This window comes from Saimiri boliviensis, chromosome 4 (genome assembly GCF_048565385.1).
Source record: "Saimiri boliviensis isolate mSaiBol1 chromosome 4, mSaiBol1.pri, whole genome shotgun sequence".
Taxonomy (NCBI): domain Eukaryota; kingdom Metazoa; phylum Chordata; class Mammalia; order Primates; family Cebidae; genus Saimiri; species Saimiri boliviensis.
In genome coordinates, this window is record NC_133452.1 from 99,584,778 (window position 1) to 99,610,713 (window position 25,936).

General features: G+C 44.3%; 3 protein-coding genes across 8 annotated transcripts in view; 2 read left to right on the plus strand and 1 right to left on the minus strand.

Annotated features, from left to right (window-relative positions):
* The window catches only part of SCUBE3 (signal peptide, CUB domain and EGF like domain containing 3), a 39,369-nt gene extending 36,766 nt beyond the window's left edge, over positions 1–2,603 (plus strand). The window contains exon 23 of the mRNA XM_074397930.1: positions 1,698–2,603. Within this exon, the coding sequence (XP_074254031.1) occupies positions 1,698–1,787 (90 nt within the window). The 3' untranslated portion in view covers positions 1,788–2,603. The remainder of the gene's footprint in view (positions 1–1,697) is intronic.
* TCP11 (t-complex 11) overlaps positions 1–9,166 on the minus strand; it is a 144,487-nt gene extending 135,321 nt beyond the window's left edge. For 2 of the 3 annotated variants that reach the window (XM_074397944.1, XM_074397945.1), the window contains exon 1: positions 8,942–9,166. The gene's annotated coding sequence lies outside the window, so the exon portion shown is untranslated. Of the gene's footprint in view, positions 1–7,910 lie in introns of all 3 variants that reach the window. The other variant, XM_074397946.1, reaches the window with a different exon arrangement.
* Positions 9,167–9,220: 54 nt separating this feature from the next.
* The window catches only part of ZNF76 (zinc finger protein 76), a 33,800-nt gene continuing 17,084 nt past the window's right edge, over positions 9,221–25,936 (plus strand). For 2 of the 4 annotated variants that reach the window (XM_010334056.3, XM_074397933.1), the window contains exon 1: positions 9,384–9,491. The gene's annotated coding sequence lies outside the window, so the exon portion shown is untranslated. The other 2 variants (XM_074397931.1, XM_074397932.1) reach the window with 2 other exon arrangements.

Genomic DNA, 25,936 nt, shown 5'->3' on the forward strand with positions numbered 1-25,936 from the left:
TGATGTGTAGGAAAGTAATTCTGGGGATTTGATGGAGCAGGAAGGAGAGGGACCTATGTTTGCTAAATCAGTCCTGCTGTTGCTATGCTCTCGATGGAGTCAGCGTGGACCTCATGATTATAGAAGTCAATGGAACCGGTCAATGAATCTCTACCCCAAGTAGGGAAAACCTCCATCTTTTCCCTGTCTTTATCCTGTTATCCCCTGGTGTACACATGGAAGAGGACCAGGGCATACCACCTGGGGATGGGCTGACTCGGTCCTGAGCCAGAGTCAAGGCTGTGGGAGCCAAGAATAAGACAGAAGGCATCAGATATCTGCCTGGCTCTGGTCAATTCCCTCTCAAAGTTGACTTCAAGCCTAGCTTCCTCAACTACTGTTTTTCAAAAGGAAGAATCAAATGGAAGAAGAATCAAGTCTGTGCCCAAGCCCAAAGCCTGCAAACATTCTGCCCTTAATCCAACTGCTGCCTATAACATTATTTTCAATTTTCTCCCTCTAGTTCTCCCAAAGCTGTAGTCCTAATCAATCAAAGGCTACCAACTGACTCCTCAGGTTCATTTCTTTTTCTTTTTTTTCTTTTTAACTCTCCTGGTAACTCACAGAACCACTCAGGTTCATTTCTAGGTGACTGTCCTAGGCTACTGCTCCTCTAGGAGCCTCAAGAGTAAATAAAGGAGCCTGACCCCCTACCCTCCCATCAGTAGCATTCACCAGCAAAGACAGCCACAGCCGTAGCGGTGGGTAGTCAATGACACAGCTAGATTCCCTGACAACCATTAGCCAACATCATGGCCCTTGTGGGTAGAGTGTCTGATTACCTTTGTCTTTCTGGGTCAAAGAGGGCCACTATAAAGATGCAAAATGGCTGCTTCCAAACAAGGGAAATGGTCATTTGGTAGGAGTGTCTGTACTTCTCAGGAAGCGCCGTGAAAACTGCTTTAATCAATTCTGACCATCCTAATTCTTCACCAGAAGCTAGGATAACTTTCTGATTCCTCTCTTCTTGCCATTTTGCATCTCTTGGAAAGCCAAACAGTGAGCATGCTTCTCGACTTGTGCCTTCAGGGTCTGGCTTCTCCTTTCTCCCTTCCTTTCCCATCACACCATCCATACATACAAATACACTTCCTCTAGCCATTTATTCCATTTGCAGGTTTATGAGACCTGCAAATGAGGTCCACAGTATGGAAGGCATAGACCACTAGGCTTCTTAATGGATATCAAGGCAGATCTTGGTAAGCAGGTAAAAACCTGGTATTGTCCACCAAGTTTAATTTAGGTCCTTCAAGTTGGAGGTTAAGAACCCAGGCAAAGCTGCTGCTGAACCTATGGAGGAAGCTGGCCCTGGGACATCAAACTAGGGGTTAAGTGAAATTCATTGAATGAGGAGTCAACACTCAGGGACATTCTAGGTCTTTACAGGTCAGATAGAAAAGAGGTTTTTACCACTGGAGGGGAAATGGAAAAATGGTATAAATAGGAACCCTTCATGAAGCAACCCAGAGGCCTCTCTGCAGGGTAGGATGTGGGGCTACAGTATTGTGGGGCCTCCATTCATCTTAGTACAAAATCTGACCTGCTCTAAGCCTGGAAATGGGAAGCAGTTTCCATGAAGATACCAGAAAGGTACTTATATCCTCAGCAATGCGGCAGTTCCTCCTTACTTCTCTGTCTCCCTCTTTCTATATTATCAGGCCATGCCTATTCCTACAACCTGCAACAACTCTTGGAATCAGGAGAAAACTGACCAGATCCTGGACTTGAGCTGCCTTCCCCAGGCCTAGAAATCCCCAAAGGCTGACACTGAGCTGTGACCGATTTAACAGCCCTCAGGATTTGGTCAGTTTGAGGTAGTGGAGACTCAGATTTGTTGCTGAAAGTTCAGTAACACAGTCCTGGTCTTTGGCCCTAAAGAAACTTTTTATATATGAGAAGTGTTCTCTATATACATGTTTGAGGTGACTCTGGAATGGATTACGAAGTTGTATCTCAGAATGTCAGAAAACATTACAGAGCATTCAAACTTTTGTATTTGCTGCTTAACCTCAATATTACAGCCACAAACGGGGTACAAAGACAAAGCATAACTGACCATAAGCAGAATATTAACCTTCCAGGTTTCTTTCTTAAGCACAGTAAGAGAAAAGTGGGAGCAAACAACACAAGGATATTTTTACATGTGACCCATCTCAAAGGAAGCACACCCTATCCTTGCTCCATTATTTGTACAAGGAAATATATGATTAGAAGGAATAGAACCCCCAGTTGTCATCAGCTTTTTTAGATACCACAGGTTATAGCAATTTGAACAAACTGAAAACTTTATTCTTCTGTGTGAGCTGAACTGAAGTTTCAGAGAATAATCATCGCCATGTGGAAGGCTTTTTACTAAGTGCAGGAGAAATCGCAAAATACTGTATTTATATCTGCCTTCCACTGCTGCCTATATAGTAAGCATCTCCTACAAAATCAATAATAAACAGCAAATGATGCAGTTCATAGAGTATTTTGCACTTGGGGAAAAATATGTATCTGAATTGTAAAAAGAAATGTTTGGATTTTGTATGTCTTTTTTATTATTATTAAAATACTAAATGAAACTCCCCAGCCTGGCATCTTTTCCTCTATCTCAACAGCTTATCCTAAAGCCAGAAAAAAGCTTTGAGGAGACAATGTCTTCTGGCTTCCAGATAAAACATACCCAAATTTTTTGGCAACTCATCCTAATGATTTTAAAATTGAAAAGGCTTGTTTTTGTTTGTTTGTTTTGTTTGTTTTTTCGTCTATCCTTAAAAGCAGTATCAAGTATTATCTCCTGAGGGGGACTTAGAAGTAGGGGAAATTTGTTGCTCCTCCTTGCCATAGTACAGTCCACAACAGCTGGCCAGGCTACAGGCGGTTCAGCACCTTCCTAGCCAAGATGTCCCACCTCTAGGAAAGCGCCAGAACTGAGGGTCACCCAGTGTCATTATTTTTATGTAGTACACTCTTGGCCACCAAATAGTATTGTAAATACAGATCATTCAGCCATTACCACCATCACTACTCCTATAGGGCACAAGAAAGCAATGCCCAATCTCTTTTATAAACAAACAGGCCCAATTTCTAGGATCAGAGATGACAGATAAAACTTAACTATTGCAATTATATAATTCCCTGACATGATATTTTATTGGATTTAATATATACACGATATAGCCATTTAAGAGTATAACTTGAGGAACAAGGAAAAATCTACCTTATCAAAAAACATGTTGGGGTGGCCCATCAGAATCTTAAACTTCCCCTTTAGCATCTATAGTGAAGTTATAGATGAAGTACATTCATTCCATGATTACTGAGCTCCTATTATATGCCAGGCAGTGAGCATCTGCTCATCAGCTTATTGACAATAGCCATGCTCAAGATCCACACTCCTCATGTAACTTTCTGATTATAATCTTCAGATAGGATTCCCCAACAGGAGAGATAATCCAGTTCACTTGGTGGCTATAAGTATGAAAGAATACACTGGCATTCTATTATGCACATTAAACTTCCTATGAATTTGATTTAATGTGACAAAACATGAACACCTTTGTGTGGACTGACAAAATCACACTTCTAGAACTGCAAAGCCAAGGACCGTATACATGACCTTCCTACTACACCAACTTGGTGCCATTGTCTTTGACTTCTCTCATAACTTACTTCTATTCCAGGAACAAGTCTTCTTCCTTACTTCCTAGGACATTTGCTTTGTTGTCCCAAAATAATGGATAGTCAGGGACCTTGGAGTTTGGATATGCCTATATTAAGAAGTCTTCCAAGTTGGGTAAATGAAGATTTTCCAAGGGTATATGAAGACTGCAAGGAATATCCAGGCAATATCCTCAAATCAGTCGGAGGAGAGTTTTAAAGGAATAAATTTCTAGATCTTCAACTTCTCTGTGAAATATTTCCTTTCTGCTGACAAGCGATGGTGTTTAAGGAAAAAAACAAAAAGAAAAAAGAAATATGGCCGGGCGCGGTGGCTCAAGCCTGTAATCCCAGTACTTTGGGAGGCCGAGGCGGGTGGATCACGAGGTCAAAAGATTGAGACCATCCTGGTCAACACGGTGAAACCCCGTCTCTACTAAAAATACAAAAAAAAATTAGCTGGGCATGGTGGCACGTGCCTGTAATCCCAGCTACTCAGGAAGCTGAGGCAGGAGAATTGCCTGAACCCAGGAGGCGGAGGTTGCGGTGAGCCGAGATCGCGCCATTGCACTCCAGCCTGGGTAACAAGAGCGAAACTCCGTCTCAAAAAAAAAAAAAAAAAAAGAAATATTTGCTAACACCAGTCCAGGTGCGATGACTCACGCCTATAATCCCAACACTTTGGGAGGCCGAGGAGGGAGGATCACCTGAGGTAAGAGTTCGAGACCAGTCTGGCCAACATGGTGAAACCCTGTCTGTGCTAAAAATACACAACTAAGCATGGTGGTGCACACCTGTAACCACAGCTACTCAGGAGGCTGAGGCAGGAGAATCGCTTGAACCCAGTAGGGGGAAGTTGCAGTGAGCCAAATTGGGCCACTGCACTCCAGTCCTGGTAACAGAGCGAGAGTCCATCTTAGAAAATAAATAAATAAATAAATACAAAAAATTAGCCAGGAGTGGTGGCCGACACCTGTAATCCCAGCTACTTGGGAGGCTGAGGCATGAGAATTGATTTAACCCAGGAGTGGGAGGTTGCAGTGAGCCCAGATTGAGCCACTATACTCCAGTGTGGGCAACAGCAGGAATGAAACTTCATCTCAAAAAAAAAAAAAAAAAAAAAAAGGCCAGGGCACAATGGCTTATACCTGTAATCCCCAGCACTTTGGGAGGCCAAAGCAGGTGTATTGAGAGGTCAGGAATTCAAGACCAGCCTGACCAACATGGTGAAACCCAGTCTTTACTAAAAATACAAAAATTGGCCGGGCATCATGGTGAGCACCTGTAATCACGGCTACTCGGGAGGCTGAGGCAGGAGAACTGCTTGAACCCAGAAGGGGGAGGTTGCAGTGAGCCGAGATTGTGCCACTGCATCAGCCTGGGTGACAGAGAGAGACTCCATCTCGGAAAAAAACAAAAACAAAAACACAAAACTTCTAAAACCAATCTGTTTGAGAGCCAGTTGACATATTCATGCACACTCTCCATTCCACCATTATCCCCACTTTTACCATAGTCCTTGTCCTACTTTACAAAAGAAAGGACTATCCCTCCCCTACACCGAATCTTGATGCATGGTCCAGGGTGTAAAAACCTAGGGAGCTGGGAGGAAGCGATTATTTTTCACTTCATATCAAAATATTCCCATTGCAATCAGTCTTCCTATTTCATCCTACAAATGTTTATTATTTTCTATCTCCTAGTAAAAAATGAAATTGCTAGCTGCACAATTCATTATTTCTTAGCAAATAACAGCTTTCCTTTCTAAAAAATACAGAAGAAAAAATTTGTGTAACAAGATTATTAGTTATTTCTGATTTTTAGACATGATTCTCATTTAATTGTTAAGAAGTTGAACAACAAGAGTTTGATGAAAGCAGGCACACACACATTTACCAGGGGAATATACACCTTCTATATGATGTCTCAAAACTGATGGATTTAACTACACATTATACCTTACATTATATATATAATTAGGAATAATTATATAATGAGAAATAGTACTGCCTCATTTTTAACATTTATTATGTTAATAGTAGGTTTACATAATTTTAATCTTAACTGGTTGCTTAGTGGTCTGTTTTACAAGCTACAGTTAATCACTTATTTCCTAACAATTTTTATAATAGTTCTCAAAATGAATGTTAATGTATTTATTTGAAGGGAAGAATAAAGTCAAACATTTTTCTAACAGAAAGTAGGTCTGATTTGGCTGATTCTTTTGAAATGAAAACTGGCTTTGCCAATTCCACAAATGCCAGTTGTTTTCTATACAGTGAGTGAGCTGAATCTGCATTTCAGTTTAACAAAAAAATCCTGAAACATAATAATAAAAGAATTTTATAAAAAATATTGTTTTGGCAAAGAAGCATGGAAATCAATATCTGATTAACAAGGTGCCTCTGAGTATAAAGGTCACAGATAATTAATAATCATGCTTAATAAAACTGAAACTGAGACTCTAATAACTAGATAAATCCTTTTGGAAGTTCAGTGGTTTCTAATCCCTTGCTTTTAACAAAATTAAAAGAAGACTCTATTTGATAGTATTTGATAATATTAATAGATCACTCTGTGATTGTTGGCATATAATTTAGAAGTTCAGAGACTCAAAGAATATAATTGTAACAAATCTCTTTCTTTTCCAATTATGCAAACAAGGTTTCTCAGTGCTCATGTCTATAAAAATAAAAAGCAGGTAAAGGATTGATATTGCACCTTATCTCCTTCCACCATTAGGTAATATTAATCCATGAATACCTGAACCAACTGGGGAGAAACACCATATTTCTCATTAAGAGATGCATTTTCAATAAAAATTGTACTTTTTAGGTTTCACAGGTCATAAAAATGTTAAAAAATATTTAGTAATATTTAGTTTTAAAAGTTTAGTAAATTATATACTAATAATTACAAGAAGTAAATGGAATTAGAAGTTTAAGGAGAAAGAGAACTATATAAAATTTGTTAAAGAGCTTGTTCATACATTTTTAAGTGAATGATAGCAGGTATTAGATTTTTAGGGTACTTGGAATCCACCGGATACTTTTTTTTTTTCTTTTTTTGAGACAGTCTTGCCCTATTGCCAAGGCTGGAATGCAGTGGCATGATCCAAGTTCACTGCAACCTCCGCCTCCCAGGTTCAAGCAATTCTTCTGCCTCAGCCTCCCTAGTAGCTGGGACTGCAGGCATGCACCACCATGCCTGGCTAATTTTTGTATTTTTAGTAGAGATGGGGTTTCACCATATTGGCCAGGCTGGTCTGGAACTCCTAACCTCGCGATCCACCCGCCTCGGTCCCCCAAAGTGTTGGGATCACAGGCGTGAGCCACCATACCACGCCTGCCGGATACAGTAAGAATGATGTAAGTCTTAGTTTAAGATATCAAAATTTGAAATTATATCTTTTATAAATATTTAAATTAATGAAGGAAAATTTAGGTATCAACTTAGAAATGAACAAGCAGTACATAGCTCTTCAAAATTCTTTTATGGGTTCATTCTAAAAAATGTCTGAAGATCACTAGAAATGTTATCAACTTAGAAATGAATCAACTAGAAATGTATCAACTCTGTATCAACTAGAAATGTATCAACTTAGAAATGAACAAGCAGCACATAGCTCTTCAAAATTCTTTTATGGGTTCATTCTAAAAAATGTCTGAAGATCACTAGCTTCTAAGTTGAGAGGATGGGATAGGACAGAAACTGCTAGCAATGATCTTCAATATTGCCCTCCAAAATATCCTCACCAATTCTTCTGAGGACCTGAAATTACCTTCCTTTAGGATCATTACTTCAGATTCCGACAGTTCCCAGAGCTCTTGTTAAATGTACAATGGCAGAGGTGACTGGCCATCAGATTAGGATCCACAAGCAATGTGACAAAGGACAGATATATACATACACATACATACATACATATTTTACTATGAAAAAAAAAAGGTGGTTGGAGAGGGACAAACTCAGGTACAGCCTAAGTTCTATTCCCTGTTGTATTTCTAACCCTCAATTCGTATTAGAAGAGGAGCCACTTGGCCCGGCGCAGTGGCTCCCATCTGTAACCCCAAGCATGGGATTCCATTCCAACCATCATTTGTCACTCACTGCCTACCTGAGAACCTGATGAGAACTCTGGTCCCCGCCTGAATAAGGTCAGAAAGGGGTCTTTCTAGTTAAGGTCTTCAGGCAAGAGAGGAAGACGATGCCTGTGCCCTCAAAGATACCTTTAGCAGCCGGGCGCAGTGGCTCAAGCCTGTAATCCCAGCACTTTGGGAGGCCGAGGCGGGTGGATCACGAGGTCGAGAGATCGAGACCATCCTGGTCAACAAGCTGAAACCCTGTCTCTACTAAAAAAAAATACAAAAAATTAGCTGGGCATGGTGGTGTGTGCCTGTAATCCCAGCTACTCAGGAGGCTGAGGCAGGAGAATCGCCTGAACCCAGGAGGCGGAGGTTGCGGTGAGCCAAGATTGCGCCATTGCACTCCAGCCTGGGTAACAAGAGCGAAACTCCGTCTCAAAAAAAAAAAAAAAAAAAAAAGATACCTTTAGCTACTACAAGCCCCAAACCCAGTACTTACATTGTGTCTAGTTTATGTCCTTTTAAAATTAGTCTTAGTAGGCTACATTGTTTTTGGGGGCAGGGAAGATACCAAAGAAACCAGTCTGAAAGGATAGAGAGGGGAAAGTTTCTCACCTGATTCCTCCAGGCACCCAGTTAGTTCCTCTCCTAAGAGGCCATCTCTGCCAATTCCTTCTCTAACGCCCCTCCTTTTTAATCTGATTTTTTTTTACCGAAAGCTCGCTCCCTTTTAATTTTCCCTCAGGTTTCTGAAAATTTCCCAGTCGCAGCCCCTTCCAGGAGGGAAACAGTAAAAGGGCTTGGTGATCCCGTTCACCCCAAAGCAAGCCTAGCCTGAGGGTGGGGCTGACGGGGGAATGAGAGAGAACCGGAGAGGACCGCCAGGGCGCCCTCCCGGAGGAGGCGAGTCCCTCACCGCCCCCTACATCGTCCTTTCCAGTAAGTAGCTCTTAATACCTGCAACCGCTCCCTTCAAGGGGTGGCTTGAAGATCAGCAGGCAAGGCCTGCGCCCTGCGCACCTTAAAGCGCTCCGGGACGGTAAGGCAGCGAGGGCCGAGCGCGCAGCCGGGAGAAAGCCTGCGAGGCTCCGAGCTCGGAGGAGACGGCAGTCCCCGGGCCCGCGTCCCTCCACAACCTTCGCCTCCTGTCCTCCCGCGCTACTCCCAAAGCGCACCTGCTCGCCCGCAAGCCGCGGAAGTGACGGCGCAGAGCCCTCGGGGCCTCCGTCACCTCCTCACGCCTCAGGTGGACCGAATCCTTGGACGCGACAGGTAGCGGCTCCCGATTGCTATAGCGACAGCCCGGCTCGGAGCCGCGCCCTGGCCTTGACCCGGGCGTCGTGACGTCAGCACGCCCTCCCTGGGCGCTCGGCCTCGCGAGCCATGCGTCACCCCGGCCTGCATGGGCGGGGCTCCAAGGAGCTCCGTTCAGATCCCGGCGGCCGGGGCTTCAGGAGCCCCGGAACCGGGATAAGTAGGACGGCCGCCGCGGTGAAGCGGGGGGCGGGGTGGAGCGTGTCCGGTATTTTCTATACGGGTTCCCGGGCCCGGTAGAGGCGCGCCGAGAGGAGAGGAAAGTGCGGCGGCCCTGGAACCTGGATATCGCGGGAGGCAAGCTGCGCGCGGGCGGGCGGGCTATGGCGCAGGCGGGTTGCGGGGCCGGCGCTGGTGGCGGGGCCCGGTGCATGGCGGTCTGTCGGCGGAGTCGCCCTCGGGGGCTGTCAGGTTGGTGGCTGCGGGAAGACTGGGTCCACCATGCCCAGGGCGGGAGGCCGGGCGGGCGCAGGGCCCCGGGAAGGTCCCGAGCCCGGCGTGCCCACCTCCCTCCGGCCCTAGCCGGGCGGCCGGGCCGCTACACCGCGGCCGGGCCCCCTCCCCCACCCAGGGTGCCTGCCCCACTTTTCCGCTCTGCGGCTCCTCCCCCGTGACTCCCAAACCCCACCCCGTGACGACGCCCGCCTCCACTCCGGTGACCCCCACACCCCACCCACTGACCCCAAGACCTCACCAGGTAACCATTGATTATTATTCATTGGCTGCTAACCCAGGAATTCCCTAGCACTTCTCAGAAACCCACGAACCAATGACTCCCTCAGTTTTAATCCGGTAACTCACAACACCCTAAGATCCCCACACTCCTCTTTAGTGACCCCCAAACCTGGGTGACCCTCCTGGCCCGAACCCCTCCGACTCTACCCTGTGTTCCCCACAAACTCGGTGACTCCCCTCAAAACTCTGCAGGCAACTCTGAAACCCTACTCCAATAGTTTTCCATCCACTCGTGTTCTACACAATCCTCAGTATCTTTGCCCTGTAGCCCTATGACCCTCATTCCATCTTTCCCTTTATCCTAAAATCAACCCCACTGGCATCCCTCTCTGCGCTCCCAGCTCTTCAGTGTGAATCAGCACATAACTTACAAGTGCCCAGCAACTTTCTGGTGCTGAGGAGGATTAGAGATTAATATGAAGTAGTAATAATTAGAAGCATAAGAGAATTCTGGATCAATCCAGAATTCTGGGAGAAGTCCCCTCCTCACTCTGGATCTCAGTTTCTCATCATGATTGTCATTAGGTTGGGTTAGATGATCTTGGAGTTTCCTTCCATCTGGTGAAATTGTGAAATTCTGCAATTCTCGGTCAAGATAATAATTTTTCCAATCATTTTTGTACCTCACCCTGCAAGTTTCCTCTCTGTAACCTCACTCCAGGATCTGCTTTCATCATGAACCTTACTGCCTCATTCCCATCATCCACTTCATTCTTAATAGTGCATACCCATTTCCCTTGATCAGGCCCCATCAGTTAACATGTTTGCAAAGCGGTGTAGCAGAGTGCTTCATTTGAGGGCATTGAGGTCGTAACAAACCTAGGTTCCAGTCTGGTTCTGGTCCTTCAGCTATGAGACTTTTGATATATTATTTAGCCTGTCTTAACTTCAGTCTCCACATCTGCTAAGGGAGGAAAATAGTAGTTCCTGACATAACACATGTAAAGCACTGGGCACCATGCCTGGCACATGAGAACCTTTAGCATAAGCTGTTTTTAGAAATAAGAAGCTCCTGTGGATCTTACTGTGTCCTGAGTGCTAGGGATTCAACAGACTGAACATGTGGTCCATGCCTTGCATTATATTGCTGCTCCTGACATTTTGGAATCCCTGTCTTCTCCCTGCTGTGGCCTCATTTCTCTGGTTCTTTACCCTGGTTTTGCCTCAATAATGATTGGCTTGCTGAATACCTATTGTGTGCCAAGCTCTGGATATGTAAGTTCAATTTACCACTCAACAACCCCAAGAGTTAATGATTATATCCACCATTTTCCCTTCCCATGTTTTTGTTTGTTAGGTTGGTTGGCTGTGGAGAAATGAACCAGAAACTCACACAGCTAAGTAACAGATTTAAACCCACAGTTAAAAACAAAACAAAAACCCTATCCCATTGCCTGTCTTTCCCCCAGCTTACCTGGACCCAGCAGAAGCTAGCTTGTTCCTTGACCCCCAGGGTTCTGGTCTTGAACTCCTAGCCTCAAGGGATCCTCCCACCTTAGCCTCTCGAGTAGCTGAGATTACAGGCCTGAGCCACTGAGACTGGCCCTGACCCCCAAGGTTTCTGTTACCCTTTACCACATAACTTGGTGACTTTCTCATCTTACTGTTTGTGACTTTTGATCTCATATCCCCTGAAAGCCCTGCACCTTGTAGGGGAGGGAAAATATATTTTTAGGTTCATGGTTTAGGCCCCTATAAGAAAAGACAGATTAAAAAGAGAAGATCTTACACTTTAATGTAAGTTTTATGTGACAGGAGCCTTCATAAGGAAATGAAGACCCAAAGAAATGATTAAACTTGTGTGTTTTTATGCTAGGTTTGATGAAGAGTGGATCGTTTTGTAAAAAATACAAAAAGGGTACTATCAAATAGTAATAAGCTGGGAGAAACTTAGCAAAGCCTTTTTGTTCAGACTCTTCTCTATGTTCCTGTGTCTTCACAGATGAGAGGGCTTCTTTCCTCTGAGTATAGGGAGGGCATCTCTCTATGAGGGTTTTATGACCTGCTTCAGGGGAAAGTCAGAAAAATCATTTCTAGGTTTTATGATCTGCTTCAGGGGAGAAGAGACTTGGAGAAAGTGAGAGTGACCTTCCTACTGCCATTTTCTCAAGTTGCCATATTTTGGAGTAGTGTCTTGAACCCAATCTATCTCTCTTTTCATCCTTTGCCCAAATATCTCTTGTGCTATGCTCCCAGACTTTACCCTGTGAGCTCACTCACCTTACAGTGTCTCCCACCTCACTGGCACTTTACCCCAAATCCTCTCATCTTATTAAGTCCTTTAGCCCCAGGAATCCACATGTCTGTATGCTCTAAAACCCTCTAGTGCAGTAGTTTTCATCCTATTTTTAGTCTTTCTGCTCCCACCACCCCACCTTCTACCTTCCTCATCCACATTCTGTGATCTGAAACCTTCATCTAATTCACCCTTCATTTAGTGACCTCTTGATATGCCTAGCTCAATGGAATAATCCCCTTCCATCCTAGCATGAACCCATCCTGCATAACTTGCACACCCTCCTATTCTAAGGCCTCTCCTCTCATACCCCTGCCCAGTATCCTGTGAGATCCTACCTCAGATTCCTCCCTCAGTGATTGCCTTTTCAACTGGATTGTCTTTCACTCTTCCACAGAGCCTTCTCCTTCCTGCCTTCCTCTTACTCGTCCCCTCAGCCATCCTCACCTCACCAATCTTGATAAGTGATTACAATGTAAATATCCCTTCCATCTCAGCTCTGCTCCTTTCTTCTTCCACTCTCTTGTGCATCTAACTCTAGGGCCATGTGTATGCCCCTGCTGCTTTCAGCTCTGCTTCCTTCATACACTGCACTGTCCCACCAAACTTCATCAGTCTCTTCAGTTTATCCAGAGGACTACACTCTTCTCTGGGAACTGCTGATGGCTTCTGATAATAGATCACCAAAGGATCTCGGTCCTTTAGAGGGCAGGGAGAGAGCCCTTGGAAGTCCTCCAGAATCAATCTAGCTATGTCTCCTGGACTATCCTATCCTGTTATGGAGTGGCTTGTTGTATATGGCCTGAGGGTAGAATGCTTTGGGCATCAGCCTCTGCAGGCACTGAATTAGCCCCATTGTTTTCCAAGGCCTGGGAAAACTTTATAATCCCTACCCACTGAAGTCTGGAGAGTCAGTAGCAAAATGTGACATCAAACATCCACATCCAAAAGTCTATTCTGTGGGTCGCCAAATTCCCCGGTCTCATAGTGTACTTACTGGCTATACAGCAGAAGGCAAAACTAGACTTGAGGAAGCAGTATATCCTGGGTTCTACAACTGCTGTGGATGGATTTTTAAAAGGAGCTCTTGCTTTAGATTTGTTTACTTAGGGCACGGAACATACTCTGCCTTGTATTTCGGTTATTTGTGTACTTTTTTCACCCCCACCCTGTGCGTTTCTTGAGGACAGAGACTAGGTTTTTCTTTTTTGTTTGAAATAGAGTCTCACTCTGTCACCCAGGCTGGAGTGCAGTGGTGTGATCTCGGCTCACTGCAACCTCCACCTCCCAAGTTCAAGTGATTCTCCCACCTCAGCCTTCCAAGTAGCTGTAATAACAAGCGCCTGCCACCACACCTGGCTAATTTTTGTATTTTTATTAGAAACGGGATTTCACCATGTTGACCAGGCTGATCTCAAACTCCTGACCTCAGGTAATCTACCTACCCCAGCCTCCCTGAGTGTCGGGATTGCAGGGTGAGCCACTGCACTAGCTGGTTTTCTTTATCTTCTGTCTTAATCTCATCACTCATATTTAGCAGGTAGTCAGTAAATACTTGTTAAGTTAACTCACTCAGAAATTCTGCATCAGGTGTACACAAGTAAAAGCAGTTCATGTCTACATTCATTTTGCAGACACAGCCACACCCCTCTCCAAAGTTCTCCCAACTTGGTAATGGGCATGTCCCTTGATTTAAATAGTCTGGAATTTAGACATTACTTTTTTTTTAGTAATTGCTGGGGTGGGGAAATGGGTATAAGTGTTTTCTCGATTTTTTTCCTAAAGTATTTCTGGAAAGATAGATTGTTTGATGCAGTTGCTCAAATACTGTGATAATAGCATCAGGGTCTATCTTATATAGATCTTTTCTCAAGAAAACAGCTAGTTGGAATATTTAGTATGGGTTGCAGAGGCAATTAGGGAACAGAGGAAACCAAGGAGGCAAAATGTTGATAATTTTTGAGGTTGAGTAATGGGTTCAAGACGTTCATTGTACTATTCTTTTATGTATGTTGGAAACCCATTATCAAAAGATTAAAGGAAGGGGCAGCTAGATGAACAAGTGCAAATTTAGCACTGTTCCTTGGAAAACACCTCAGAGCAAATGAGCTACTGTTTCTGAATCAGTACCGTTATCTAGGTTAAGTAGTATATTTAGTTCTAACCTTTCTCTGACCTCTTCTGTTTGTAAGGTATCAGGATACTAAATTTAAAAATCAGCACCCTGCAGAATTTTGTACCTGGTGGCCTGGGAATTGTAACATGCTGGCAACAAGCACCTTTTGCCCTGCTTCTCAGCTTAGGTGTGGTTTCTGGTGGAATGGGGCTGGACTGGACCTGAGAAGAAGATGAAGCAGTAAGGAGCAAAGAGGGACCCAGGGCTGGAGAGAGACCAGAGCACACCTAGGGTCTTCCCCTTTTTGCCTACAGCTTTCAGATTATTGGGAGATCTTACAGGTATATATATTCATTCATTCACTGATTCATTCATCCCACAAATACTTGGTGAATGTCTGCTGTGTGCCAGGCACTTTCTAGGTACTGGGGATAGAGCAGTGAGCTCACCATTTGGGGAATGGACAGAGGAGAGACAGACAATAAACAAATAAGTAAAATATACAAGAGAAAGTTAAGCAGAGAAGAGAGATAGAAAGTGCCAGGAGTAGGCTGGGTGCAGTATCTCACACCTATAATCCCAGTACTTTGGGAGGCCGGGGTGGGTGGATCACAAGCGGCCAAGAGTTTGAGATCAGCCTGGCCAACATGGCAAAACCCCAGCTCTACTAAAAATACAAAAATAAGCCAGGTGTGGTGGTGGGTACCTGTAATCCCAGCTACTCAGGAGGCTGAGGCACGAGAATCGTTTCAACCCAGGAGGCAGAGGTTGCAGTGAGCCGAGATCGCGCCTCTGTACTCCAGCCTGGATGACAGAGCAATACTCTTGTCTCAAAAAAATAAAAAGTGCCAGGAGTCTGGGGGTTAAAATTTTAAATAGGGTAGTTGAAGAAAGTCCCACTAAAAGGTAACATTTGAGCAAATACCTGAAGTAAGTTAGGTGGTAAAGCAAGCATATATCTAGGGGAAGTTTATTTCAGTCAGGAAGAACAGCGAACACAGGCCCTGAGACAGGAGTGTGCTTTATGTATTCAAGAAACATGAGGAAGCCAGCTAGTGCAGTTGCAGTATATGAGTGAGAGAAGAAATGGCAGGTACAGTATTGGGGTGGGGGTAAATTGGGGCCAGATCACACAGGCCACTGGCTTTTACTGTGAGTTGTGAGTGGGATGGTAGCCATTAGAGGATTCTAGACAGTAAGTAACATGGCCTGACATTGAAAAGGTCATTCTGGCTACTATGTTGAGAATAAGCTATAATGGGGTAAAAATGGAAGGAGGAAAACTGGTTAGGAGGCTACTACAATAGAAGACAAGAGAAGTCGGTATCTTGAACCCAAGATAAAGCAATGGAAGAGTGAGAAGTGGTTGGCTTCTGGATATATTTGGCAAGGACCAAACAGGATTTGATGATGGGCTGGATGCAATATGTAAAATAAATAGCAGTTGAGGATGGCTCCCACATTTTTGGCCTGAGCAACAAAAGGGTCGAATTTCCATCTACTGAAATTGGGGAGCCTGGAAGGAGGGTAGGTTGTTAGATGGGGAAGATAAGGAATTCACTCTGGAAGGTGTCAAGTTTGAAGTGTTTTTTGGATATCAAAATTGAGATGTTGAGTAAGCAGCTGGATATTCAAGTCTGTTGGAGCCTAGGACATGCCTACTCTCAGGAAATAAAAGAACACTATCACCTGGCAAGAGACAGAGGAGTATGGGAAGAACACTGGTGGTTAGGTGTTAGGCCCTGCTCTGCCACCAGGTAGCTATGTGATCCCTTGGGACTCCTTTGGCAACGCAGGCCTCTGTTGCTTCATCTGCAAAATGAGTGCTTTATTTTATTTTGTTTGTCTACTTATTTGACAAGGTCTTGTTCTTTCGCTCAGGAGACAAAAAAAAGACAAAAATTGGCCGGGCGTGGTGGCGCCCATCTCTGTAGTCTTAGCTATTCAGAAGGCTGACATGGGAGGACCAATTGAGCTGAAGAGGTCGCTGCTGCAGTGAGCCTCCATGAGTTTCAGATCTAGTCTCAGGGTTCAAGTTAGATAATTTACCATAAGCGGAACTGAATCAGGATTCAAATTTGAGCTAAAGAGCTCAGTTAGCTATGTAACCTAATAGTATTAATCATTTCGTATCTGTGGGCACATTCTTTGTTAGGTGCTAATTAAGCCGAAAGGCATGCTCTCCAGGAACTTACATTATAATCACTATAACACAAAGTAAGAATGTTATTTTCCCCTAAAAGAGTCAAGTGTTAAGGAAAACACACTCCGTGAGAATGTAATCCTTTAACTGTGTCTGGAAACTGTCCCTGCAGCTATGTTTATCCTTATGTCATTTAGATGTCAACGTTTATATCATGAGGAGAGTCTCTTTGACCAGATAAACAAGAGTTCAAAATACAGTTCATCCTAATTGACAAAATTAGTCACCCACAAAATTAGTTTAGGGGAGACATAGTCAACATCTACCACTTAATGGAATGGGGAAATTTTGTCCTAGATAGTAAACAAACAAACAAACCTGGCCAGGTGCGGTAGCTCATGCCTGAAATCCCAGCATTTTGGGAGGCCGAGGTGGGCAGATCATGAGGTCAGGAGTTCAAGACCAACGTGGCCAACACAATGAAACTCCGCCTCTTCTAAAAATACAAAAATTAGCAGGGTGTGGTGGCACGCACCGGTAATCCCAGCTACTCAGAAGGCTGAGGCAGGAGAATTGCTTGAACCAGAACCCAGGAGGCAGAGGTTGCAGTGAGCTGAGATCCCACCCTGGCACTCCAGCCTGGGCTATAGAGCAGGACTCCGTCTTAAAATAAAACAAACAAACCTGAGATGCAAATCCAAGTGCAACTGAAGCCATTGTCTTTAACAGATGTCCCTAACCTGTTTTGGGTGCTGTTTCCTAAAGCTGCCAACAAACCTCAAATGTCTCTTGCCCTGACAGCTATGAGTCAAGGTATAGAAAGCGACGGTCTTGTAAATCTTATGCAGTTGTCTCTTTTGCTAGTAAAAGTATGAGGCCTACTCAGGCTCCTCACTTACAGTTCAGAATCAGAAGGATTTGTGATGTTGGACAGTTCATTCAGGGCCTCAGGCTCATTATACTGTTACCACCTAGAAGCCAGAGCACGTCTTCTCTAGTGCCTCTGCTTTGACACTCCCCCAGAGCTGGCCCTCCAGTGAATAGTTCATTCCTGAGAAGTATGGATATAACTTGTTAGCCTGGTACCATCTCACTTCATCACTTCATTTGTTGGAAGTTCCTGCTACTTTCAGATGGTTGATACAGTATGAGACTCATACAGTTAAGATAAGAACCAAGGAACTGGGAGCTCTTTGAGATTGTAGAGCTGACCTGAGGCTTTGATGTGGGGGACATTGCAGGGGTACCTAAGACTAGAGTTCTTTCTCTGAGATCATCTTTTTATCCTAGGAAATACTGTCCCATGGCCATGTGGAGCAATGAGGGAGAAAGGTAGTCCCAGCTTAGGCCACCACTTCAGCCAGACCCACCCTTGTGACCAGACTGGTGACACACGTTGAAGCCACCATGTGTCCTCAGGTCCTGTATAGACTTACTGTTGCCTAAGGCTCAGCTGATCAGCTTTCCATATGATATTATAGAATGGCCTCCATGAATTATGAAGCTGAGTTTTCAAATGTGCTTTTGCTATAGACTAGTAACATGGAATTCGTCATAACAGCACTGGACTATCCACTCCTCATGTGTGGAGAATCATAAATATTCCTGTAGCCAACAAAAGGAGTACAAAGCATGCTTTTAGACTTTCTATTTTTAATTATTTTATTTATGTTGCATAGGCAACACATTCTTAAGGCTTTATTTATTTATGAGACAAAATCTTGCTCTGTCACCCAAGCTGGAATGCAGTGGTGCAATCTCGGCTCACTGCAACCTCCGCCTCCCGGATTCAAGTGATTTTCCTGCTTCATCCTCCAAAGTAGCTGGGACTATGGGCACCCACTACTATGCCTGTCTAATTTTTGTATTTTTAGTAGAGATGGGGGTTTCACTATGTTGGCCAGGCTGATCTCAAACTCCTGACCTAGTGATCCACCTGCCTTGGCCTCCCAAAGTACTGGGTACAGGTGTGAGCCCCCATGCCCAGCCATTTTTTTTTGTTGAATATAAAAGATATTCCATGAGAAGTCACCCTTCCATTGTCATTCCAACTCAGTCATCCTTCCATAGGTAACCCTGGTTAGTAATTTCTTTACTATCCTTCCGCAGACTTTTTTAATGCCAATGACAGTACATAAAAGGCACTGTTGGCCAAGTGCAGTGGCTCACGCCTGTAATCCCAACACTTTGGGAGGCCAGCGTGGGAGCATTACCTGCGATCAGGAGTTCGAGGCCAGCCTGATCAACATGGTGAAACACCCTCTCTATTAAAAAATACAAAACTTAGCTGGGGGGGTGGTGGGCACCTGTAATTTCAGCTACTCAGGAGGCTAAGGCAGGAGAATCACTTGAACCCAGGAGGCAGAGGTTGCAGTGAGCCAAGATCATGCCATTGCACTCCAGCCTGGACGACAGAGCGAGACTCCGTCTCATAAATAAATCAATAAGTAAATGGTACTGTTTTATACCTTGCCATTTTTATTTTATATATTTTGGAGATCTTGCTGTGTCAGTATGTAAGGAGCTTCCTCATTTATGTCTGCATAGTGTGGAAGTTTGATGTTGATAGACATTTATGCTGTTTCTAGATATTTGCTTTTATTTTATGCAGGATGCCATAGATAACCTTGGAAATGTTCCATTTTTCACACATGTCCATCCACCTGTAAGGCTAGATGTGAAATGAGTTAGACAATATGAACAGTTGTAATTTTGGTTGATATTGTCAAACTGTCTTCCATAGAGATTGTGCCAATATGTACTCCCACCACCAACAGTGTATGACTGTACCTGTTTCTTCACAGCCTTATGGACTTTGCTTCGAGTTAAGAATGTAGCAGATTCTGCCATGCGGTGGCTTATACCTGTAATTCCAACACTTTGAGGCCAAGGCAGGCAGATCACTTGATTCTGGGAGATCGAGACCAGCCTGGGCAACATAATAAGACCTCATCTCTTTATAAAAAGTTTAAAAATTAAAAAACAAAAATTAGCTGGGCATGGTGGCACACACCTGTTGTTCCAGCTACTCAGGAGGCTGAGGTAGGGGGATCATTTGAGCCCAGGAGATCAAGGTTGCAATGGGCTGTGATCATGCCACTGCACTCCAGCCTGGACAACAGAGCAAGACCCTGTCTCAAAGCAACAACAACAAAAACAGTTTGAAGAATATCGCATTAAAAATATACCCACCAGGCAAGGTGGCTCATGCCTGTTCATCTCAGCACTTTGGGAGGCTGAGGTGGGAGGATCACTTGAAACCTGGAGTTCAAGACCAGCCTGGGCAACATAGCAAGACTCCATCTCTACAAAAATAAACAGATAAATAGAGATAGATGTAAGTAAATAAATAAATAAATTAGTCGGGCTTGGTGGCACACACCTGTAGTCCCAGCTACTTGAGAGGCTGAGTTAAGAGGATCACTTCAGTTTAGGAGTTCAAGATTGCAGTGAGCCATGATCATGCCATTGCACTTGTAACCTGTGTGACAGAGCAAGACCCTGTTTATATATATATATGTATATATATATTTATTTATTCTTGTATCTTCAAGGGGTAGTTGGATTTCTGGTAGTTAAAGAAAGAAGACTTCTTGAGACAGTTCACCCTGGTCTTTATGCTAGCATGAATTAGAAAAGAAGTAGATGAATGTTTTTTGTTTTCTTTTGAGACAGGATCCTGCTTTGTCACACAGGTTGAAGTGCAGTGGCACAATCATGGCTCTCCACAGCCTCAACTTCCTGGGCTCGAAGGATCCTCCCACCTCAGCCCCCCGAGTAGTTGGGACTACAGGCCGTGTGCCACCATGCCTGGCTAGTTTTTTTGTAGAGACAGTGTCTGCACCTGACCTTGGCCTCACATTGATTTTTTTTTTTTTTTTAAAGATGAAGTATCAGTTGGGCATGGTGGTTCATGCCTGTAGTATATGGGAAGCTGAGGCAGGTGGATCACCTGAGATCAGGAGTTCGAGACTAGCCTGGCCAACATGGCGAAACCCCATCTCTGCTAAAAATACAAAAAAAATTAGCCAGGCCTGGCAATGTGCACCTTTAATTCCAGCTACTCTAGAGGCTGAAGCAGGACAATCACTTGAACCCAGGAAGTGGAGATTGCAATGAGCCGAGCTCACAACACTACACTCCAGCCTGGAAAACATAGAGTGACACTCCGTCTCAAAAAAAAAAAAAAAAAAGATGGAATCTCACTCTGTTGCTCAGTGCCCTCTGAAGTGCAATGGTGCAATCTTGGCTCACTGCAACCTTTGCCTCCCGGGTTAAAGCGATTCCCTTGCCTCAGCCTCCTGAGTAGCTGGGATTACAGGTGTGTACAACCACACCTGGCTAATTTTTGTATTTTTAGTAGAGATGGGGTTTTATCATGTTGGCCAGGCTGGTCTTGAACTCTTGACCTTAAATGATCTGCCCACCTTGGCCTCCCAAAGTGCTGGGATTACAGGCATGAGTAAGCCACCACGCTTGGCCAGACATTGATTTTTAAAGCCCAGATCAGGGCCAGGCACAATGGGTCACATCTATATTCCCAGCACTTTGGGAGATTGAGGTGGAGAGGATCCCTTGAGCCCAGGAGTTTGAGACCAGCCTGGGCAACATAGTGAAACCCCCATTTCTTTTAAAAACAAACAAAACACTTATAAAAAAGAAAACAATCAATGTGCCTTATGCAAATATATGTTTACCTATTTTAAACTTCTATTATGTTAAGTTTCTGTTACTAATTTCCTGTTGTCTTGTCAGTGTTTGGAAACCCATAGAACCAGGCCTGTTCACTAGATTTTTCTGTGTGTAGTGTTTTTCTACAATAACAAATATTGAATCATTTTACTGCAACTTTTCCAAATCTGGTTCTAATTTGTTTACCACTCATCTCCATCAGCCTTTATCCCTCCCAAACTAATGTGTCTTTGTCCTCATGAGAAGTTTTCTATGTTTACAAATGAAGAATTTTCTGAGTGAAAATTAAGTGATAATTATTTTTCTAATCAAAATTGAACATTCTTCCCTTTTCAGGCAAATGTTTTTGTTGTTGTTGTATTTTTTTGGCTTCTAAATAACAGTTGCCCTCTGGGCTGGCTGAGGCAGAGTACAGAAGCCTCGTTCCAACTGTCCAGAGAGTTCTGGTTGGCAGAACATGATAGAATAATGAACAGGTGCCTGTGGTCAGCACAACCCAGCTCCCGCATTATCTCAACCATGATAAAGTGGAGAAACACAAAAACTATGGCTACTCTTTATTTTCCTGTGTTTCACATTCCTTAGTTTTCTCCTTTGAGGAGGCAGTTTAAGCACATCTTGATTCATGGAGAGGCCTAAAGATCCAAAGTATCTAAAAAGTTGGGAGTAGTGGTAGACACCTATAGTCCCAGCCACTCAGGAGGCTAAGGCAGAAGGATTGCTTCAGTCCAGGAGTTTGAGTTTACAGGAGCTGCAGTCACGCCACTGCACGCCAACCTGGACAGCAGAATGAGACCCTGTCTCTAAATAAATAAAAGGTTTTTCTAAATGTTATCTTTCCTCAATAATTACACTTTATGTTTTTACATTAATAAACATATCAAGACCGGGCGCGGTGGCTCACGCCTGTAATCCCAGCACTTTGGGAGGCCAAGGAGGCAGATCACCTGAGGTCAGGCGTTTGAGACCAGCCTGCCCAACATGGAGAAACCCTGTCTCTATGAAAAATACAAAATAAGCTGGGCATGGTGGTGCATGCCTGAAATTCCAGCCACTTGGGAGGCTGAGGCAGGAGAATGGCTTGAACCTGGGAGGCGGAGGTTGCAGTGAGCCGAGATTGCACCATTGCACTCCAGCTTGGGCAACAGGAGTGAAACTCCATCTCCAAAAAAAAGAAAGAAACACTCAATATATTGCAAAGGTGTAGGGTTGTTTTCCTGCATCAGAACTAATAATGGGTTAAGTTCATTTAAAAGTGCAGCAAAGGCCGGGCGCGGTGGCTCAAGCCTGTAATCCCAGCACTGTGGGAGGCCGAGGCGGGTGGATCACAAGGTCAAGAGATCGAGACCATCCTGGTCAACATGGTAAAACCCCGTCTCTACTAAAAATACAAAAAAGTAGCTGGGCATGGTGGCATATGCCTGTAATCCAAGCTACTCAGGAGGCTGAGGCAGGAGAATTGCCTGAACCCAGGAGGCGGAGGTTGCGGTGAGCCGGGATCGCGCCATTGCACTCCAGCCTGGGTAACAAGAGCGAAACTCCTTCTCAAAAAAAAAAAAAAAAAAAAAGTGCAGCAAACAGAACTGGACTTGCTCCTGGTTCTCACCTTGGGAGAAAAGAGTGATGACAGAAGGGAGCACTCTTAACTACCCAGCTCAGGTCATTGCAGCGCTAGTAAACCTTATATCCTTCAAGGAGAAAACAGAGCAGCCACTCTCACTGCCCCTCTGCCCTCACTCAGGGGCTGCTGGAGTAACTAGTCTGAACTGTCAAGTGCAGGCAGAACTGCTCACACATAGTCATCATGGAGCAGTAACGAGTCTTTCTTTGGCTCCACCCATGTCACTGTTGTTAGTTCAGTGCCAGCACAAGAAGATTCAGAGTAAACCATCATTGAAAGAAAGTACAGGGATAAAAATGTCAATCAAGGTACTGGTAGATACCTGGCAGCCATAAAACTTCCTCTTCACCCTCTGCAGTCAGGCTTTTTTGGAAGGCAGCTTCAGAGGTTAGGAAAGGTTAGGGAACAACAGTAGCCTCTTTTAAAGGTTTATATTATGAGGCTTAGGAAGGAAACGTGAATGAGTTGGAGTTATTTAGCCTGGACGCGAGAACATGAAAAGGAGTGGAAATTTGTTTTCTTTGAATCTAAGAAGGGTTATTTTGGGAAGTGTGGCTACCAGCTATTCCCTCTTTCCATTGCGGGTAGGCCAAGAAGGACTGGGTTTCAGTTACAGTGGGTGAGATGGAAGTTAAACAACCCGTATTCAAGTGTTTTGAGTGCTGACAGAGTGCTGGTCACAGTGGATTAGCAGAAGGAGGAAGTGTGCCAGACATTGAGAAGTATGGGCTCCAGAGCCAGCCAGCCTGGCTTTGAATCCTGGCTTCAACACTTAGCAGCATTGGAACCATGGACAAAGTACTATACCTCTAAGCCTCAGTCACCTCATCTGTAAAATGGGTGTAATATACTTACTTCCTCATGGATTATTTTTAAGATTGAGTTAATATAAGTAAGGTGTTTTAAAAAGTGGCTGATATATATTAATCACATTTATATGTGATAAAAATAAATATTAGCATGAGCAGTAGAAAGGATCTTAGGGTAATTTGGGCCAGCGTTTCATTGTACAGATAAGGAGGCAGACGTAAAGATAGAATCAAGATTAGAAGGCAATTCTGTAGACTTCTAGTCCAGGGTGGTTGCCACTAGTCCTAGCTGTTTTAGGAACCCATGCTTCAAAAGCATTTCCATGGCCAGGCACGGTGGCTCAAGCCTGTAATCCCAGCACTTTGGGAGGCTGAGGCGGGTGGATCACGAGGTCGAGAGATCGAGACCATCCTGGTCAACAAGGTGAAATCCCGTCTCTACTAAAAATACAAAAAGTTAGCTGGGCATGGTGGTGCGTGCCTGTAATCCCAGCTACTCAGGAGGCTGAGACAGGAGAATTGCCTGAACCCAGGAGGCGGAGGTTGCAGTGAGCCGAGGTCGCGCCATTGCACTCCAGCCTGGGTAACAGGAGCGAAACTCCGTCTCAAAAAAAAAAAAAAAAAAAAAAAAGCATTTCCGTTTAGGTTCCCCTTCCTTCCCTCCTCCTGAGAGTCAGTATCTCTAGAGTACAGACATACGTGTCCTCATTTAATCCCTTACAGCAGGCTATGAAGCAAATGCCACTATTACCCCATTTTTTAAAAAGTGACATCTGGGGCCCAGAGAGGTTTATTTACCTGCCCGAGGCTACACAGCTGAGAACTTGAGCCTGGACAAAACCCAGACCTCTGACTCTAGAGCCTGTGCTCTTAACGACACCACTGATTTTCCTCAGAAAGTTCCACTGGAGTGCAGATGTGCAAAATCAAACCATGGGAGCATTTGACAAAGGTGAGCTGTAGGAGCCACAGGGCCAGGGAATCTGAGGGTATTTTGCAAACCCTTTTCAACCTATATCTGCTTTGTTTTTATTTTTGTTTATTTTTTATTTGAGACAGAGTTTTGCTGTTGTCGCCCAGGCTAGAGTGTGCAGTGGTGCAATCTTGACTCACTGCATCCTCCGCCTCCTGGGTTCAAGCAATTCTCAGCCTCCCAAGTAGCTAGGATTACAGGCACGTGCCACCACACCCAGCTAATTTTTGTATTTTTTAAATAGAGATGGGGTTTCACCATGTTGGTCAGGCTGGTCTCAAACTCCTGATCTCAAGTGATCCGCCTACCTCGGCCTCCCAAAGTGCTGGGATTGTAGGCATGAGCCACCATGCCCAGCCTGCTTTGTTTTTAGACCAAACCTTTCTAATGTGTCTTCTGACACAGTGCAGTTATACACTGAAACAGGTTACCCAAAGAATCTCCCGGTTGAAGAGAGTGAAACTTAAGGATCATAGAGCAGACCAAGAGAAGCCAGGACCAGAGCTCTTGTGAAATACGGACCACATGGAGGTTATCAGGGCTCCAGGCAAGGATGCTAATAGACTAAAGATGTCAGCTGTCAGAATCCCCACCTTGATCAGTGGTTCTTCACCATTAATCTCTGTCAGACCCTGATGACAGCCTTGGACTTTCCTCTCTCCTGGAAAATGTAAAGGCTCACACACCAAAGAAGTATTTTTTTTTTTTTTTTGAGACGGAGTTTTGCTCTTGTTACCCAGGCTGGAGTGCAATGGCGCAATCTCAGCTTACCGCAACCTCCGCCTCCTGGGTTCAGGCAATTCTTCTGCCTCAGCCTCCTGAGTAGCTGGGATTACAGGCACGCGCCACCATGCCCAGCTAATTTTTTGTATTTTTAGTAGAGATGGGGTTCCACCATGTTGACCAGGATGGTCTCGATCTCTTGACCTCGTGATCCACCCGCCTCGGCCTCCAAAAGTGCCAGGATTACAGGCGTGAGCCACCGCGCCCGGCCCCAAAAATGTATTTTTAAGTAGCTTCAAGGCTCATACTTCAAGGCCCAGCTTCACCTCTGTACTTGGCAGCATAGTAATTGAGGTCACATTTTTGATCAAATGGCCTGGATTTAAATCCTCCTTTACTAGTTAGCTGTGTAACCTTGAGCAAGTTACTTAACTTGGTCTTGGGCCTCAAGTTCCCCCACTTGTAAAATGAGGATAATCATAGCATTTGTTTAGGGTTGTTAGAATTAAGTAAGTTAATGTATGTGACATTCCTAGCACATACTCTATGGTAGTATTAACTCTATAGAGTATTCGCTATTAATAATAGTAGTATTGCTGTCCTTGGACCTTAGCCCATTTAGTAAATGTTTAGGGACAGAATGAATAATTCTAGTTGAGATGCCAACCCTGGGGTGTAGAGCATTCCAATCAGTGTGTTGCAAATGATCTATGGTTCTGCCACAATATTGATCCAGTCACCCCTCAGGGGTGCCAGAGTCCCAGTTGGTTGCTTCTGGCTTCAAGTAATGACATCTGCAATGTCAACT